Source organism: Hyla sarda, chromosome 4 (genome assembly GCF_029499605.1).
Source record: "Hyla sarda isolate aHylSar1 chromosome 4, aHylSar1.hap1, whole genome shotgun sequence".
Classification (NCBI taxonomy): Eukaryota; Metazoa; Chordata; class Amphibia; order Anura; family Hylidae; genus Hyla; species Hyla sarda.
This window is the reverse complement of record NC_079192.1, coordinates 31361271-31378545: the sequence shown is the minus strand read 5'-3', so window position 1 is coordinate 31378545 and position 17275 is coordinate 31361271. Positions and strand designations below refer to the sequence as shown.

The following is a 17275-nucleotide window of genomic DNA, read 5'->3' as shown; positions in this document are numbered from 1 at the left end:
TTGGTAATATTTGTCTGTGTATAGTGGGGTTATTGGTAATATTTGTCTGTGTATAGTGGTGTTATTGGTAATATTTGTCTGTGTATAGTGGTGTTATTGGTAATATTTGTCTGTGTATAGTGGGGTTATTGGTAATATTTGTAGGTGTATAGTGGTGTTATTGGTAATATTTGTCTGTGTATAATGGTGTTATTGGTAATATTTGTCTGTGTATAGTTGGGTTATTGGTAATATTTGTCTGTGTATAGTTGGGTTATTGGTAATATTTGTCTGTGTATAGTGGGGTTATTGATAATATTTGTCTGTGTATAGTGGGGTTATTGGTAATATTTGTCTGTGTATAGTTGGGTTATTGGTAATATTTGTCTGTGTATAGTTGGGTTATTGGTAATATTTGACTGTGTATAGTTGGGTTATTGGTAATATTTGTCTGTGTATAGTGGGGTTATTGATAATATTTGTCTGTGTATAGTGGTGTTATTGGTAATATTTGTCTGTGTATAGTTGGGTTATTGGTAATATTTGTCTGTGTATAGTGGTGTTATTGGTAATATTTGTCTGTGTATAGTGGGGTTATTGGTAATATTTGTCTGTGTATAGTGGTGTTATTGGTAATATTTGTCTGTGTATAGTGGTGTTATTGGTAATATTTGTCTGTGTATAGTGGTGTTATTGGTAATATTTGTCTGTGTATAGTGGGGTTATTGGTAATATTTGTCCCTTGTATAGTGGTGTTATTGGTAATATTTGTCTGTGTATAGTTGGGTTATTGGTAATATTTGTCTGTGTATAGTGGTGTTATTGGTAATATTTGTCTGTGTATAGTGGTGTTATTGGTAATATTTGTCTGTGTATAGTGGGGTTATTGGTAATATTTGTCTGTGTATAGTTGGGTTATTGGTAATATTTGTCTGTGTATAGTGGGGTTATTGGTAATATTTGTCTGTGTATAGTGGTGTTATTGGTAATATTTGTCTGTGTATAGTGGTGTTATTGGTAATATTTGTCTGTGTATAGTGGGGTTATTGGTAATATTTGTAGGTGTATAGTGGTGTTATTGGTAATATTTGTCTGTGTATAATGGTGTTATTGGTAATATTTGTCTGTGTATAGTTGGGTTATTGGTAATATTTGTCTGTGTATAGTTGGGTTATTGGTAATATTTGTCTGTGTATAGTGGGGTTATTGATAATATTTGTCTGTGTATAGTGGGGTTATTGGTAATATTTGTCTGTGTATAGTTGGGTTATTGGTAATATTTGTCTGTGTATAGTTGGGTTATTGGTAATATTTGTCTGTGTATAGTTGGGTTATTGGTAATATTTGTCTGTGTATAGTGGGGTTATTGATAATATTTGTCTGTGTATAGTGGTGTTATTGGTAATATTTGTCTTTGTATAGTGGGGTTATTGGTAATATTTGTCTGTGTATAGTTGGGTTATTGGTAATATTTGTCTGTGTATAGTGGTGTTATTGGTAATATTTGTCTGTGTATAGTGGTGTTATTGGTAATATTTGTCCCTTGTATAGTGGGGTTATTGGTAATATTTGTCTGTGTATAGTTGGGTTATTGGTAATATTTGTCTGTGTATAGTGGGGTTATTGATAATATTTGTCTGTGTATAGTGGGGTTATTGATAATATTTGTCTGTGTATAGTGGGGTTATTGATAATATTTGTCTGTGTATAGTGGGGTTATTGGTAATATTTGTCCCTTGTATAGTGGGGTTATTGGTAATATTTGTCTGTGTATAGTTGGGTTATTGGTAATATTTGTCTGTGTATAGTGGGGTTATTGATAATATTTGTCTGTGTATAGTTGGGTTATTGGTAATATTTGTCTGTGTATAGTGGGGTTATTGATAATATTTGTCTGTGTATAGTGGGGTTATTGGTAATATTTGTCTGTGTATAGTGGTGTTATTGATAATATTTGTCTGTGTATAGTGGTGTTATTGGTAATATTTGTCTGTGTATAGTGGGGTTATTGGTAATATTTGTCTGTGTATAGTGGGGTTATTGGTAATATTTGTCTGTGTATAGTGGTGTTATTGGTAATATTTGTCTGTGTATAGTGGTGTTATTGGTAATATTTGTCTGTGTATAGTGGTGTTATTGGTAATATTTGTCTGTGTATAGTGGTGTTATTGGTAATATTTGTCTGTGTATAGTGGGGTTATTGGTAATATTTGTCTGTGTATAGTGGTGTTATTGGTAATATTTGTCTGTGTATAGTGGTGTTATTGGTAATATTTGTCTGTGTATAGTGGTGTTATTGGTAATATTTGTCTGTGTATAGTGGGGTTATTGGTAATATTTGTCCCTTGTATAGTGGTGTTATTGGTAATATTTGTCTGTGTATAGTTGGGTTATTGGTAATATTTGTCTGTGTATAGTGGTGTTATTGGTAATATTTGTCTGTGTATAGTGGTGTTATTGGTAATATTTGTCTGTGTATAGTGGGGTTATTGGTAATATTTGTCTGTGTATAGTTGGGTTATTGGTAATATTTGTCTGTGTATAGTGGGGTTATTGATAATATTTGTCTGTGTATAGTGGTGTTATTGGTAATATTTGTCTGTGTATAGTGGGGTTATTGGTAATATTTGTCCCTTGTATAGTGGTGTTATTGGTAATATTTGTCTGTGTATAGTTGGGTTATTGGTAATATTTGTCTGTGTATAGTGGTGTTATTGGTAATATTTGTCTGTGTATAGTGGGGTTATTGGTAATATTTGTCTGTGTATAGTGGGGTTATTGGTAATATTTGTCTGTGTATAGTTGGGTTATTGGTAATATTTGTCTGTGTATAGTGGGGTTATTGGTAATATTTGTCTGTGTATAGTGGTGTTATTGGTAATATTTGTCTGTGTATAGTGGTGTTATTGGTAATATTTGCCTGTGTATAGTGGGGTTATTGGTAATATTTGTAGGTGTATAGTGGTGTTATTGGTAATATTTGTCTGTGTATAATGGTGTTATTGGTAATATTTGTCTGTGTATAGTTGGGTTATTGGTAATATTTGTCTGTGTATAGTTGGGTTATTGGTAATATTTGTCTGTGTATAGTGGGGTTATTGATAATATTTGTCTGTGTATAGTGGGGTTATTGGTAATATTTGTCTGTGTATAGTTGGGTTATTGGTAATATTTGTCTGTGTATAGTTGGGTTATTGGTAATATTTGACTGTGTATAGTTGGGTTATTGGTAATATTTGTCTGTGTATAGTGGGGTTATTGATAATATTTGTCTGTGTATAGTGGTGTTATTGGTAATATTTGTCTTTGTATAGTGGGGTTATTGGTAATATTTGTCTGTGTATAGTTGGGTTATTGGTAATATTTGTCTGTGTATAGTGGTGTTATTGGTAATATTTGTCTGTGTATAGTGGTGTTATTGGTAATATTTGTCCCTTGTATAGTGGGGTTATTGGTAATATTTGTCTGTGTATAGTTGGGTTATTGGTAATATTTGTCTGTGTATAGTGGTGTTATTGGTAATATTTGTCTGTGTATAGTGGTGTTATTGGTAATATTTGTCTGTGTATAGTGGTGTTATTGGTAATATTTGTCTGTGTATAGTGGTGTTATTGGTAATATTTGTCTGTGTATAGTTGGGTTATTGGTAATATTTGTCTGTGTATAGTGGGGTTATTGGTAATATTTGTCCCTTGTATAGTGGTGTTATTGGTAATATTTGTCTGTGTATAGTTGGGTTATTGGTAATATTTGTCTGTGTATAGTGGGGTTATTGGTAATATTTGTCTGTGTATAGTGGGGTTATTGATAATATTTGTCTGTGTATAGTGGTGTTATTGGTAATATTTGTCTGTGTATAGTGGTGTTATTGGTAATATTTGTCTGTGTATAGTGGTGTTATTGGTAATATTTGTCTGTGTATAGTGGTGTTATTGATAATATTTGTCTGTGTATAGTGGGGTTATTGGTAATATTTGTCTGTGTATAGTGGTGTTATTGGTAATATTTGTCTGTGTATAGTGGTGTTATTGGTAATATTTGTCTGTGTATAGTGGGGTTATTGGTAATATTTGTCTGTGTATAGTGGTGTTAGTCATTATCAGTATGGCAGTATTATCCCGTCACTATATGGTGGTAATGGTAGTGGTCATGGTGTGGTGCAATTATTTTTTCCTTGAATAGTGGTGATATTGGTCTTTGTTTAGTGGTTTTATTTATTTACAATATGATGGCATTGGTCACTGCAGTAGTAATATGTTGTCCTGGTGTAGGGTTATTATTTTATGTTTCTAAACCCAAACGTGTGTGGAAATGCAGCGTGCGCCCCTGGTGAGTGGTGATGCTCAGGTGCCCTGGGACACCAAAATGCACCATCACCTGTGTAGACAAAAATCCTCCATGCTCCCAGTATTGCCTAAGGATCTTGGGAATTATAATTTCCCAACAGCCACAGGTAGAGGATCACTGCTCTAGAGACCCGCTACATTGTGCTGGTAAACCAGTAATAAGACAAAGTGTATTCATGTATCTCAAGCAAACTCTATAAAGCCTCTAGTACCGAGACTTACTCATGCTCGTTCCCAGCCTGTCCGGTCACCACCGCTGGCAATGTGGGAGACATTAAATGTATAAATTATGTCACAACGATTATACTCACTATCAAAGTAGCTGGTGTCATCTTCAGCCTCCAGATGAGGAATAAATTCTGCCTTCTGCCTCAGCAAGCCGTTCCAGTCCAAGTCTGTGAAAAAGTTATGGCCCTTCACCTCAATAGCTCCCCCTAGTGGGTATAAGAGGGAAATCAGCATTTAAATGAGCAGTGCACAATATGTATTATACTGGGATATTTAATTGTTATTATATTGATAGAAGGATTTTTATTTTTTTTACCTTGATAGATAGATGATTGATAGCTAGATAGATACAGTCATGGCCATAAATGTTGGCACCCCTGAACTTTTTCTAGAAAATGAAGTATTTCTCACAGAAAAGGATTGCAGTAACACGTGTTTTGCTATACACATGTTTATTCCCTTTCTGTGTAACAGGTGTGGGCAATATAAAAATCACACCTGAAAGCAGATAAAAAGGAGAGAAGTTCACTTAGTCTTTGCACTGTATGTCTGTGTGTGCCACACTAAGCATGGACAACAGAAGAGGAGAAGAGAACCAAAATTGTGGAAAAATATCAACAATCTCAAGGTTACGAGTCCATCTCCAGAGATCTAGATTTGCCTTTGTCCACAGTGCAAAACATTATCAAGAAGTTTGCAACCCATGGCACTGTAACTAATCTCCCTGGGCGTGGACGGAAGAGAAAAACTGATGAAAGGTGTCAAAGCAGGATAGTCCGGATGGTGGATAAGCAGCCCCAAACAAGTTCCAAAGTCTATCCGTCGACATTTAAATGAAGTTAAATGCTATGGCAGGAGACCCAGGAGGACCCCACTGCTGACACAGAGACATAAAAAAGACTACTTTTTGCCAAAAAATGTACTTGAGTATGCCAAAATACTTGGAAAAAGTCTTGTGGACAGAGGAGACCAAGATAGAGCTTTTTGGTAAAGCTCATCATTCTACTGTTTACCTAAAACAGAATGAGGCCTACAAAGAAAAGAACACAGTACCTTCAGTGAAATATGGTGGAGGTCAATGGTGTTTTGGGTTTTTTTTGCTGCCTCTAGCTACTGGGTGCCTTGAATGTGTACAATGGGTTTTGGGTCACACTGTACAGCCCAGTGTTAGAAAGCTGGGTTTGCGTTTCGAGATCCTTTTCTGTGAGAAATACTTCATTTTCTTGAAAAATTTCAGGGGTGCCAACATTTATGGCCATGACTGTATGACATAAATAAGGGATAGATAGATATAAGATAGATAGATAGATAGATAGATAGATATGAGATAGATAGATATAAGATAGATAGATATGAGATAGATAGATATGAGATAGATAGATATGAGATAGATAGATAGATAGATAGATAGATATGAGATAGATAGATAGATAGATAGATATGAGATAGATAGAGATAGATAGACATGAGATAGATAGATATGAGATAGAAATTAGATAGATATGAGATAGATAGATAGATAGATAAGATAGATATGAGATAGATGGATAGTTAGATAGATATGAGATAGATAGATATGAGATAGATAGATATAAGATAGATAGATATGAGATAGATAGATATGAGATAGATAGATATGAGATAGATAGATAGATAGATAGATAGATAGATAGATATGAGATAGATAGATATGAGATAGATAGATAGATAGAGATAGATAGACATGAGATAGATAGATATGAGATAGAAATTAGATAGATATGAGATAGATAGATAGATAGATAAGATAGATATGAGATAGATGGATAGATAGATAGATATGAGATAGATAGATAGATAGAGATAGATAGACATGAGATAGATAGATAGATAGATAGATAGATAGATAGATAGATAGATATGAGATAGAAATTAGATAGATATGAGATAGATAGATAGATAAGATAGATATGAGATAGATGGATAGATAGATAGATAGATATGAGATAGATAGATAGATAGATAGATATGAGATAGATAGCAACAGGAGAATACAGTAGCACACTGCTAGCACAAAGATATAGATAAAACATGAGTATATAGATACAACATGAGAAGCTATTCAGCTATGGTGCAGTAATGAAATAGTGAGATACTTAGCTTGCAATTTGGCAGCCAAATAGCTTGAACCGTCCCACCACGGTAAGGTGACCTCATTGGGACAGACCCTACACTATGAATACATATATACTGGCTTACATAGCTGTATAGCTTCTCATGTTGTATCTATATACTCATATTTTATCTATCTCTTTGTGCTAGCAGTGTGATAGTTTGGAATCAATAGTGCTGGCCAACTTATTCTTTGTTTAGATGGATAGATAGATATGAGATAGATAGTGAAGTGTACAATATGAACATTAACACAACCCCGCACGGCTCGCACACTGCATATATGTCATCATGTCTCAGATGATGTAAATACAGGAAGGAGAAAACAAGTTAATATAATTAATTTAATTCCCTAAAGATTTACCTCCCCCCCAGCGTCTCAAGAGAGATTAGGTGTCCAGAAATATCTACCATTCCATGTCCTGATATAGGAGACTTCACTAATGGTCTATTATATAGAGCCGTCTGGCGGCGCGCAGATACCCGTCCGCCCCCTCTGGGCCGCGCACTCATTTACCATGAAGAGTAATCTTTACATACTTATCCACGCCTGCCCAGTAATCTGGAATGTTTCCTAATCCAGCATCTGTTCTGCTCCATTGATGCAGGATTATGCGGATCGCACTGTAGTAGGTGCTGGCCAGGCACTTCCATAATTCTCGGCTTGCAGACTCGACATTTCGCCGCGCTTAGAATGTGCTGACATTGGCGGATAATGCGGCGTGGAATAATCAGGGGGTCTCACCTGTGCCCAGTCTGAGTAAGGGGTCCGTCTGTAGGAGGCTGGAGATGAGGTTCTGGGCGTCTGTCGGTAAGGCTTCCTCGCCCTCTGGCCAGACAATGTCATCTATAAGGGAGGGAGTACAAACAAGTAATGGTGATGGCGGTACAATTTATAGACGGAAAAGTTACGCCCTTTGGTAATAAATCCAGTGATGTCATTAAAGAGCCAATACCAAACCTATAGATATATGATATAGACCAGTGGTCTCCAAACTGTGGCCCTCCAGATGCTGTAAAAACTACAACTCCCAGCATGTCCGGACAGCCGTTGGCTGTCCGGAAATGCTGGGAATTGTAGTTTTGCAACATCTGAATGACTCGGTATTTACATGTACTAATTAGCGGTGAATAAGTGGGGGAAATCCATATACTTAATATACTCACCACTAATCACCTGACCAAACAGCTCTTCAGGGGTGTCGCCAAAGAACGGGACACAGCCCACGAGGAACTCATACAAGATAATGCCCATTGCCCACCAGTCCACAGGTTTTCCGTAACCCTGACGCAGAATTACCTCTGGTGCTATGTACTCTGGGGTCCCGCACACCTGGAAGAGTTACAAAAATGAGCGATACTTTCAGCATGAGATGGCCCAGAAAAGAGAGAGCTATGTGATGTGAAGTCTGCTCCGCCCACCACAGGGTGATATAGACAGGAGGGAGGAGCTATGTGATGTGAAGTCTGCTCCTCCCACCACAGGGTGATATAGACAGGAGGGAGGAGCTATGTGATGTGAAGGCTGCTCCGCCCACCACAGGGTGATATAGCCAGGAGGGAGGAGCTATGTGATGTGAAGTCTGCTCCTCCCACCACAGGGTGATATAGACAGGAGGGAGGAGCTATGTGATGTGAAGGCTGCTCCGCCCACCACAGGGTGATATAGCCAGGAGGGAGAAGCTATGAGACATCGAGTCTGCTCCTCCCACCACAGGGTGATATAGACAGGAGGGAGAAGCTATGAGACATGGAGTCTGCTCCTCCCACCACAGAGTGATATAGACAGGAGGGAGGAGCTATGTGACATGGAGTCTGCTCCTCCCACCACAGGGTGATATAGACAGGAGGGAGAAGCTATGAGACATGGAGTCTGCTCCTCCCACCACAGGGTGATATAGACAGGAGGGAGGAGCTGTGTGACATAGATTCTGCTCCTCCCACCACAGGGTGATATAGACAGGAGGGAGAAGCTATGTGACCTGGAGTCTGCTCCTCCCACCACAGGGTGATATAGACAGGAGGGAGGAGCTATGTGACATGGAGTCTGCTCCTCCCACCACAGAGTGATATAGACAGGAGGGAGGAGCTATGTGACATGGAGTCTATTCTTCCCACCACACAGTGATATAGACAGGAGGGAGGAGCTATGTGACATGGAGTCTGCTCCTCCCACCACAGGGTGATATAGACAGGAGGGAGGAGCTATGTGACATGGAGTCTGCTCCTCCCACCACAGGGTGATATAGACAGGAGGGAGGAGCTATGTGACATGGAGTCTGCTCCTCCCACCACAGGATGATATAGACAGGAGGGAGGAGCTATGTGACATGGAGTCTGCTCCTCCCACCACAGGGTGATATAGACAGGAGGGAGGAGCTATGTGACATGGAGTCTGCTCCTCCCACCACAGGGTGATATAGACAGGAGGGAGGAGCTATGTGACATGGAGTCTGCTCCTTCCACCACAGGGTGATATAGACAGGAGGGAGGAGATATGTGATATGGAGTCTGCTTCTCCCACCACAGGGTGATATAGACAGGAGGGAGGAGCTATGTAATATGGAGTCTGCTCCTCCCACCACAGAATTATATAGACAGGAGGGAGGAGCTATATGACATGGAGTCTGCTCCTCTCACCACAGGGTGATATAGACAGGAGGGAGGAGCTATGTGATATGAAGTCTGCTCCTCCTACCACAGGGTGAAATAGACAGGAGGGAGGAGCTATGTGACATGGAGTCTGCTCCTCCCACTACAGGGTGACACAGACAGGAGGGAGGAGCTATGTAATATGGAGTCTGCTCCTCCCACCACAGGGTGATATAGACAGGAGGGAGGAGCTATGTGACATGGAGTCTGCTCCTCCCACCACAGGGTGATATAGACAGGAGGGAGGAGCTATGTGATGTGAAGTCTGCTCCTCCTATCACAGGGTGAAATAGACAGGAGGGAGGAGCTATGTGACATGGAGTCTGCTCCTCCCACTACAGGGTGACACAGACAGGAGGGAGGAGCTATGTGACATGGAGTCTGCTCCTCCCACTACAGGGTGACACAGACACACCGCACTCTCACCTGTTTGTCCAGGAATTCTCTTGCTTCACTCTCAACGTGCCCTTCGTATAAATTAGTAGTGAGATTCATGAGCCCCATTTTGGACAGGCCGAAATCCGTCAGCTTAACGTGACCCATTGAAGTTATAAGAAGACTGAGGATGTAAGGGAGAAGAAGGGAAGAGACATCATGGCACAAGCCAAAACTGCAAGGAAGATCCTATAGAAATGACATGACCTATGTTGCTATGAGCCGGTCATCTGCTGAGTGTTGGTTGCTAGGGAACTGTTCCTGACAAGCTTATTTACTAGGGGGGTAAACTGCTTGGTTGTCAAGCAGTTTACCCCCTAGTAACCATCTTATATGTCAATGTTACCCAACCAGGGTGCCTGCAGCTGTTGCAAAACTACTTTCCCACCATGCCCGGAGAGCCTTTGGCTGTCGGGGTATGCTGAGAGTTGTAGTTTTACAACAGCTGGAGGCACCTTGGTTCGGGAAACTCTGCTATATGTGGTATATGTTAACAGACTGCTACTCACTTGTCCGGTTTCAGGTCCCGGTGAACGATGCCGTAGTTGTGTAGGTACTCCAAAGCCAGAACTGTCTCGGCAAAATATAACCGGGCCATCTCCAGAGGAAGAGCACCAATGTGTTTCAGGAGCGTGGCACAGTCACCCCCTACCAGGCACAGAACATAGGATGAGAAGACAGGGGGGGTGAGACCCAAATCAGGTGTACCCCAAACTTTTTCATAGGAAGCATGGGTGATAGACATTAAAGCATGTTCCAACCAGGGTGCCTCCAGCTGTTGCAAAGCTACAACTCCCAGCATGCCCGGATAGCCGAAGGCTGTCCGGGCATGCTGGGAGTTGTAGCTTTGCAACAACTGGAGGCGTCCTGGTTGGGAAAAACTGTATGAGAGGAGCTGGGGGGCATAGACGTGGGTGAGCAGCTGGGGTGGGGGCTTTACATTATGGTCCTAGGGAAGTAGAAATTAAAGGAGTACTCCGGTGGAAAACTTTTATTTTTTTTAATCAACAGATTTGTAAATTACTTCTATTAAAAAATCTTAATCCTTCCAGTACTTATTAGCTGCTGGATACTACAGAGGAAATACTTTTCTTTTTGGAACACAGTGCTCTCTGCTGACATCATGACCACAGTGCTCTCTGCTGACATCTCTGTCCATTTTAGGAACTGTCCAGAGCAGCATATGTTTGCTATGGGGATTTTCTCCTGCTCAGGACAGTTCTTCAAATGGACAGAGATGTCAGCAGAGAGCACTGTGGTCATGATGTCAGCAGAGAGCTCTGTGTTTCAAAAAGAAAATAATTTCCTCTGTAGTATTCAGCAGCTAATAAGTACCGGAAGGATAAAGATTTTTTAATAGAAGTAATTTACAAATCTGTTTAACTTTCTGGCACCAGTTGATTTAAAAAAAAAATAAAAATAAAAAAAAGCTTTCCACCGGAGTACCCCTTTAAGATTGTTAACCAGAAGGGGTTAACAGATGAAGATGAGCGAGAAGAGCGGACGCCGCGTGATGTCCGGTACATTGTGTATCTCACCTTCTACATATTCCATGACCATGCAGAGGTGCCTCCGAGTCTGGAAAGAGCAGAACATGCTGACCACAAAGGGATTCTGCGCAAAGGTCAGGATATCTCGCTCCACGAAGGCCTGGTGCACCTGGTTCCGAAGCAGCAAGTTCTGCTTGTTGATCTTCTTCATGGCGAACCGCTGGCGGGTCTCCCGGTGCCGGACGAGATATACTGCTCTGTTGGAGAAGAGACCATGACCCAAAGCCACAGAATCACAGATGAACCTACATGTCGCCATATATCTAAACCAAGTGTATCATGGGTAGCCTGATCATATGCGACGTTTTGAACGGGACTGTCCCCTTTTTTATTTTTTTATTAAAAATAAATCAACTTTTTTTTTTTTTTTTTACAAAACAGGACAAAATTAACATTTCTGCCTTTTTGGAGATGCAGCAGCTCCTGGTCACTGTTTTTAAAGTGGCCACAGCCCACGCTGCCTGATCTTAGAGCCGGACCGGAGGAGCAATGGGGCACTGAACAGTGGGGCAGTATGGCTGGGCCTCTGGGGGCAATATGTCTGTGGGGGCTGCCTATCTACTACTATATATGGGGGCATAGTGGAGAGGGGGCCTACAACTGTATATGGGGGCACAGAAGCGTCTTACAACTGTATATGGGGGCAATATAGGGGCCTACAACTATATACGGGGGCAGTATAGGGGCCTACAACTATATATTGGACCGTATAGGGGCCTCAAATTATATATGAGGGCCGTATAGGGGCCTACAACTATATATGGGGGCAGTATAGGGGTCTACAACTATATATGGGGGCAGTATAGGAGTCTACAACTATATATGGGGCAGTATAGGGGCCTACAACTAAATATGGGGGCAGTATAGGGGCCTACAACTATATATGGGAGCAGTATAGGGGCCTACAACTATATATGGGGCAGTATAGGGGCCTACAACTATATATGGGAGCAGTATAGGGGCCTACAACTATATATGGGGGCAGTATAGGGGCCTACAACTATATATGGGGGCAGTATATGGGCCTTCAACTATATATGGGGACAGTATGAGGTCCTACAACTATATATGGGGGTACTATAAGGGTCTACAACTATGTATGGGAGCAGTATAGGGGCCTACAACTATATATGGGGGCCGTATAGGGGCCTACAACTATATATGGGGTAGTATAGGGGTCTACAACTATATATGGGAGCAGTATAGGGGCCTACAACTATAAATGGGGGCAGTATAGGAGCCTACAACTATATATGGGGGCAGTATAGGAGCCTACAACTATATATGGGGGCAGTAAGGAGGCCTACAACTATATATGGGGGTAGTATAGGGGCCTACAACTATATATGGGGGAAGTATAGGGGCCTACAACTATATATGGGGCAGTAAGGAGGCCTACAACTATATATGGGGGTAGTATAGGGGTCTACAACTATATATGGGGGTAGTATAGGGGTCTACAACTATATATGGGGGAAGTATAGGGGCCTACAACTATATATGGGGCAGTAAGGAGGCCTACAACTATATATGGGGCAGTATAGGGGTCTACAACTATATATGGGGGCAGTATAGGGGCCTACAACTATATATGGGGGCAGTATAGGGGCCTACAACTATATATGGGGGAAGTATAGGGGCCTACAACTATATATGGGGCAGTATAGGGGCCTACAACTATGTATGGGGGCAATATAGGGGCCTACAACTATATATGGGGGCAGTATAGGGGCCTACAACTATATATGGGGGAAGTATAGGGGCCTACAACTATGTATGGGGCAATATAGGGGCCTACAACTATGTATGGGGGCAGTATAGGGGCCTACAACTATATATGGGGCAGTATATGGGCCTACACCTATATATGGGGCAGTATAGGGGCCTACAACTATATATGGGGGAAGTATAGGGGCCTACAACTATGTATGGGGGCAGTATAGGGGCCTACAACTATATATGGGGGCAGTATAGGGCCTACAACTATATATGGGGCAGTATAGGGGCCTTCAACTATATATGGGGACAGTATGAGGTCCTACAACTATATATGGGGGTAGTATAAGGGTCTACAACTATGTATGGGAGCAGTATAGGGGCCTACAACTATATATGGGGGCCGTATAGGGGCCTACAACTATATAAGGGGATAGTATAGGGGTCTACAACTATATATGGGGGCAGTATAGGGGCCTTCAACTATATATGGGGACAGTATGAGGTCCTACAACTATATATGGGGGTAGTATAAGGGTCTACAACTATGTATGGGAGCAGTATAGGGGCCTACAACTATATATGGGGGCCGTATAGGGGCCTACAACTATATATGGGGGTAGTATAGGGGTCTACAACTATATATGGGAGCAGTATAGGGGCCTACAACTATAAATGGGGGCAGTATAGGAGCCTACAACTATATATGGGGGCAGTAAGGAGGCCTACAACTATATATGGGGGTAGTATAGGGGCCTACAACTATATATGGGGGAAGTATAGGGGCCTACAACTATATATGGGGCAGTAAGGAGGCCTACAACTATATATGGGGGTAGTATAGGGGTCTACAACTATATATGGGGGAAGTATAGGGGCATACAACTATATATGGGGCAGTAAGGAGGCCTACAACTATATATGGGGCAGTATAGGGGGTCTACAACTATATATGGGGGCAGTATAGGGGCCTACAACTATATATGGGGGCAGTATAGGGGCCTACAACTATATATGGGGGAAGTATAGGGGCCTACAACTATGTATGGGGGCAATATAGGGGCCTACAACTATATATGGGGGCAGTATAGGGGCCTACAACTATATATGGGGGAAGTATAGGGGCCTACAACTATGTTTGGGGGCAATATAGGGGCCTACAACTATGTATGGGGGCAGTATAGGGGCCTACAACTATATATGGGGCAGTATATGGGCCTACAACTATATATGGGGGCAGTATAGGGGCCTACAACTATATATGGGGGAAGTATAGGGGCCTACAACTATGTATGGGGGCAGTATAGGGGCCTACAACTATATATGGGGCATTAAGGAGGCCTACAACTATATATGGGGCAGTAAGGAGGCCTACAACTATATATGGGGGTAGTATAGGGGCCTACAACTATATATGGGGCAGTATAGGGGCCTACAACTATATATGGGGGAAGTATAGGGGCTTACAACTATATATGGGGGCAGTATTGGGGCCTACAACTATATATGGGGACAGTATGGAGGCGTACAACTATATATGGGGACAGTATGGAGGCGTACAACTATATATGGGGACAGTATGAGGTCCTACAACTATATATGGGGACAGTATGAGGTCCTACAACTGTATATGGGGACAGTATGAAGGCACATAACTATATGTGGGGACAGTATGGAGGCGTACAACTATATATGAGGTCAAAATAGGGGCCTACAACTATATATGGGGACAGTATAAGGTCCTACAACTATATATGGGGACAGTATGAGGTCAAACAACTATATATGGGGACAGTATAAGGTCCTACAGCTATATATGGGGACAGTATGAGGTCCTACAACTATATATGGGGACAGTATGAGGTCCTACAACTATATATGGGGACAGTATAAGGTCCTACAACTGTATATGGGGACAGTATGGAGGTTTACAACTATATATAAGGTCAAAATAGGGGGCCTACAACTATATATGGGGACAGTCTAGGGGCCTATAACTATATATAGGAGCAGTATGGGGGCCTACAACTATATATGGGGGGTTAAAGGGAGACAAAATGTTTTTTTTTTAATCTCTTTGTTTTAACACCTTACTACAGTATCTTAACACTAAATCTCATATTTTCACACTAACTAACATTCACGGAAATATAGTACAGAACATTACATAATCCCTTCCCAAGAATATATGGTCAGCCTAATCATAAGGGCCTGGAACATAAAGCAAGAGTGCAGGAAATGTTATTGCCTCTGCTGACCCTGTAGAACAGTAGTGACCAGGATATGTCTTGACCACTAACATACAGGGCGTTGTCTATGCAGCAGCCGTATGATGAGTTCTGTGTCCTGACCATAAATGAGGCTGCCCCTTTTCCTCTCTCTCTCAGCAGAGAGTCTATACTATCGGTTTTTACTCACCCATAGGCACCATTGCTGATCAGTTTAATGGTTTCAAAGTCACTCTCCTCAGGCGGTCTTATCGGCTTGGTGGCTCCTTTGCCCTAAATAATAATATCGGTAAGAATATCGGTTGAATAACAAGAGATACATGTTTATTCGAAGGTCAGGAAAACTTTCTGAAACATCAGCAGCTCCGGATATGGCCTCTTACCTCCGTAGTATCTTCACTTTCAGGTGTGTGTGTCTCCAAGGTAAGAGGTTCTTCAGCAGCTACGTCTATAGAGGAATAGTAATAAGTCCTTGGTTACAGTTTTATACTGTCTAATACCCAATAATGGAGACTGTGAAAGGGCTGTTACCTGGGTATGGGTCTCTTGTGAGCCCCAGCTGTCGTAGGATGTATTTGGGTATATCTTTCTTAAGGTTTCCTTCCTTCACCTGGTCCTCGGCCGCTTCCAACAAGTGATAAAACTCCTCAGGGTTAAATTCCTGCAAATTGAGAAATGATCAGGAAAACATGTAAAATGGTGCTCCATGGTGTTATGGCAGCACATGGGGATCTTCTGATACGTCTCAGAATGTCCCCTTAAAGGAGATCTGCAGTCAAAATAAACTTATTTACTATCCATAGGATAGGGGATAAGTGTCTGAACAAGGGGGGGTCTGACTGCTGGGACCCCCACGATCTTCCAAACAGGGCCCCAGAATTGCCGCGCTGTGCGCCGGCTAATGCGCATGTTGTCGACCTCACTGAGGACAACGTCACGCCCCTCCTGTGGCAGAGGCGGGGAGGCACGAACACTACATCCCAGCCTCTCCCATAGAGATACATGGAGGAGACTTGTCGGCCGTGGCGTTATGCTGCAGCCAGCACGCCTCCTATACGAGAGCGCCACGGGAGAGACGGGGCCCCGTGCGGGAGATCATGGAGGTCCCAGCGGTCGGACCCCCCACAATCAAACCCTTATCCCCTATCCTGTGGATATGGGATAAGTGTTATTTTAATGCAGTTTTCCTTTAAAGGAGTACTCCACTGGCCAGCATTCGTAACTAAATGTTCCAAATGCTGTTTTCGCGCTGAGGGGGGTTGGCCACGCCCCTCATGACATCACGGCCATGCCCCCTCAATGCAAGTCTAAGGGAGGGGGAGTGACTGCTGTGTACTAGCCATCATGCCCCCTCCCATAGACATGATAGGATAAGGGATAATATGTATAGGAACGGAGTGCCCCTTTAAGTGTTCAGTACAACCTCTTTATATTAGGGTTTATAAGTGTAATAGAATTTACTTCTTCGAGCCCCCTGCTGTACATAAAAGGTAGTGTAGTTTTTTAAATCAACTGGTGCCAGAAAGTTAAACAGATTTGTAAATGACTTCTATTAAAAAATCCTAAACCTTCCGGTACTTATTAGCTGCTGAATACTACAGAGGAAATTCATTTCTTTTTGGAACACAGAGCTCTCTGCTGAGATCACGACCACAGTGCTCTCTGCTGACATCTCTGTCCATTTTAAGAACTGTCCAGAGTAGGAGAAAATCCCCATAGCAAACATATGCTGCTCTGGACAGTTCCTAAAATGGACAGAGATGTCAGCAGAGAGCACTGTGATTGTGATGTCAGCAGAGAGCACTGTATTCCAAAAAGAAAATAATTTCCTCTGTAGTATTCAGCAGCTAATAAGAACTGGAAGGATTAAGATTTTTTTTAATAGAAGTCATTTACAAATCTGTTTAACTTTCTGGCACCAGTTGATTTAATAAAAAAAATTAAATAAATAATAAAGTTTTCCAGTGGAGTACCCCTTTAAAGGGGTACC

The 17275-nt window shown here is 41.6% G+C and overlaps 1 protein-coding gene across 5 annotated transcripts in view; it reads right to left on the bottom strand.

The window, feature by feature from the left end:
- MAST1 (microtubule associated serine/threonine kinase 1) overlaps positions 1-17275 on the bottom strand; it is a 155736-nt gene that overhangs the window by 22390 nt on the left and 116071 nt on the right. For all 5 annotated transcript variants that reach the window (XM_056570348.1, XM_056570346.1, XM_056570345.1 and 2 more), the window contains 9 exons: positions 15817-15946; positions 15669-15733; positions 15476-15558; positions 11330-11538; positions 10301-10439; positions 9783-9915; positions 7872-8037; positions 7450-7551; positions 4637-4759 (listed from right to left, as the gene is read on the bottom strand). In XM_056570348.1, the coding sequence (XP_056426323.1) occupies positions 4637-4759; positions 7450-7551; positions 7872-8037; positions 9783-9915; positions 10301-10439; positions 11330-11538; positions 15476-15558; positions 15669-15733; positions 15817-15946 (1150 nt within the window). The remainder of the gene's footprint in view (positions 1-4636; positions 4760-7449; positions 7552-7871; positions 8038-9782; positions 9916-10300; positions 10440-11329; positions 11539-15475; positions 15559-15668; positions 15734-15816; positions 15947-17275) is intronic.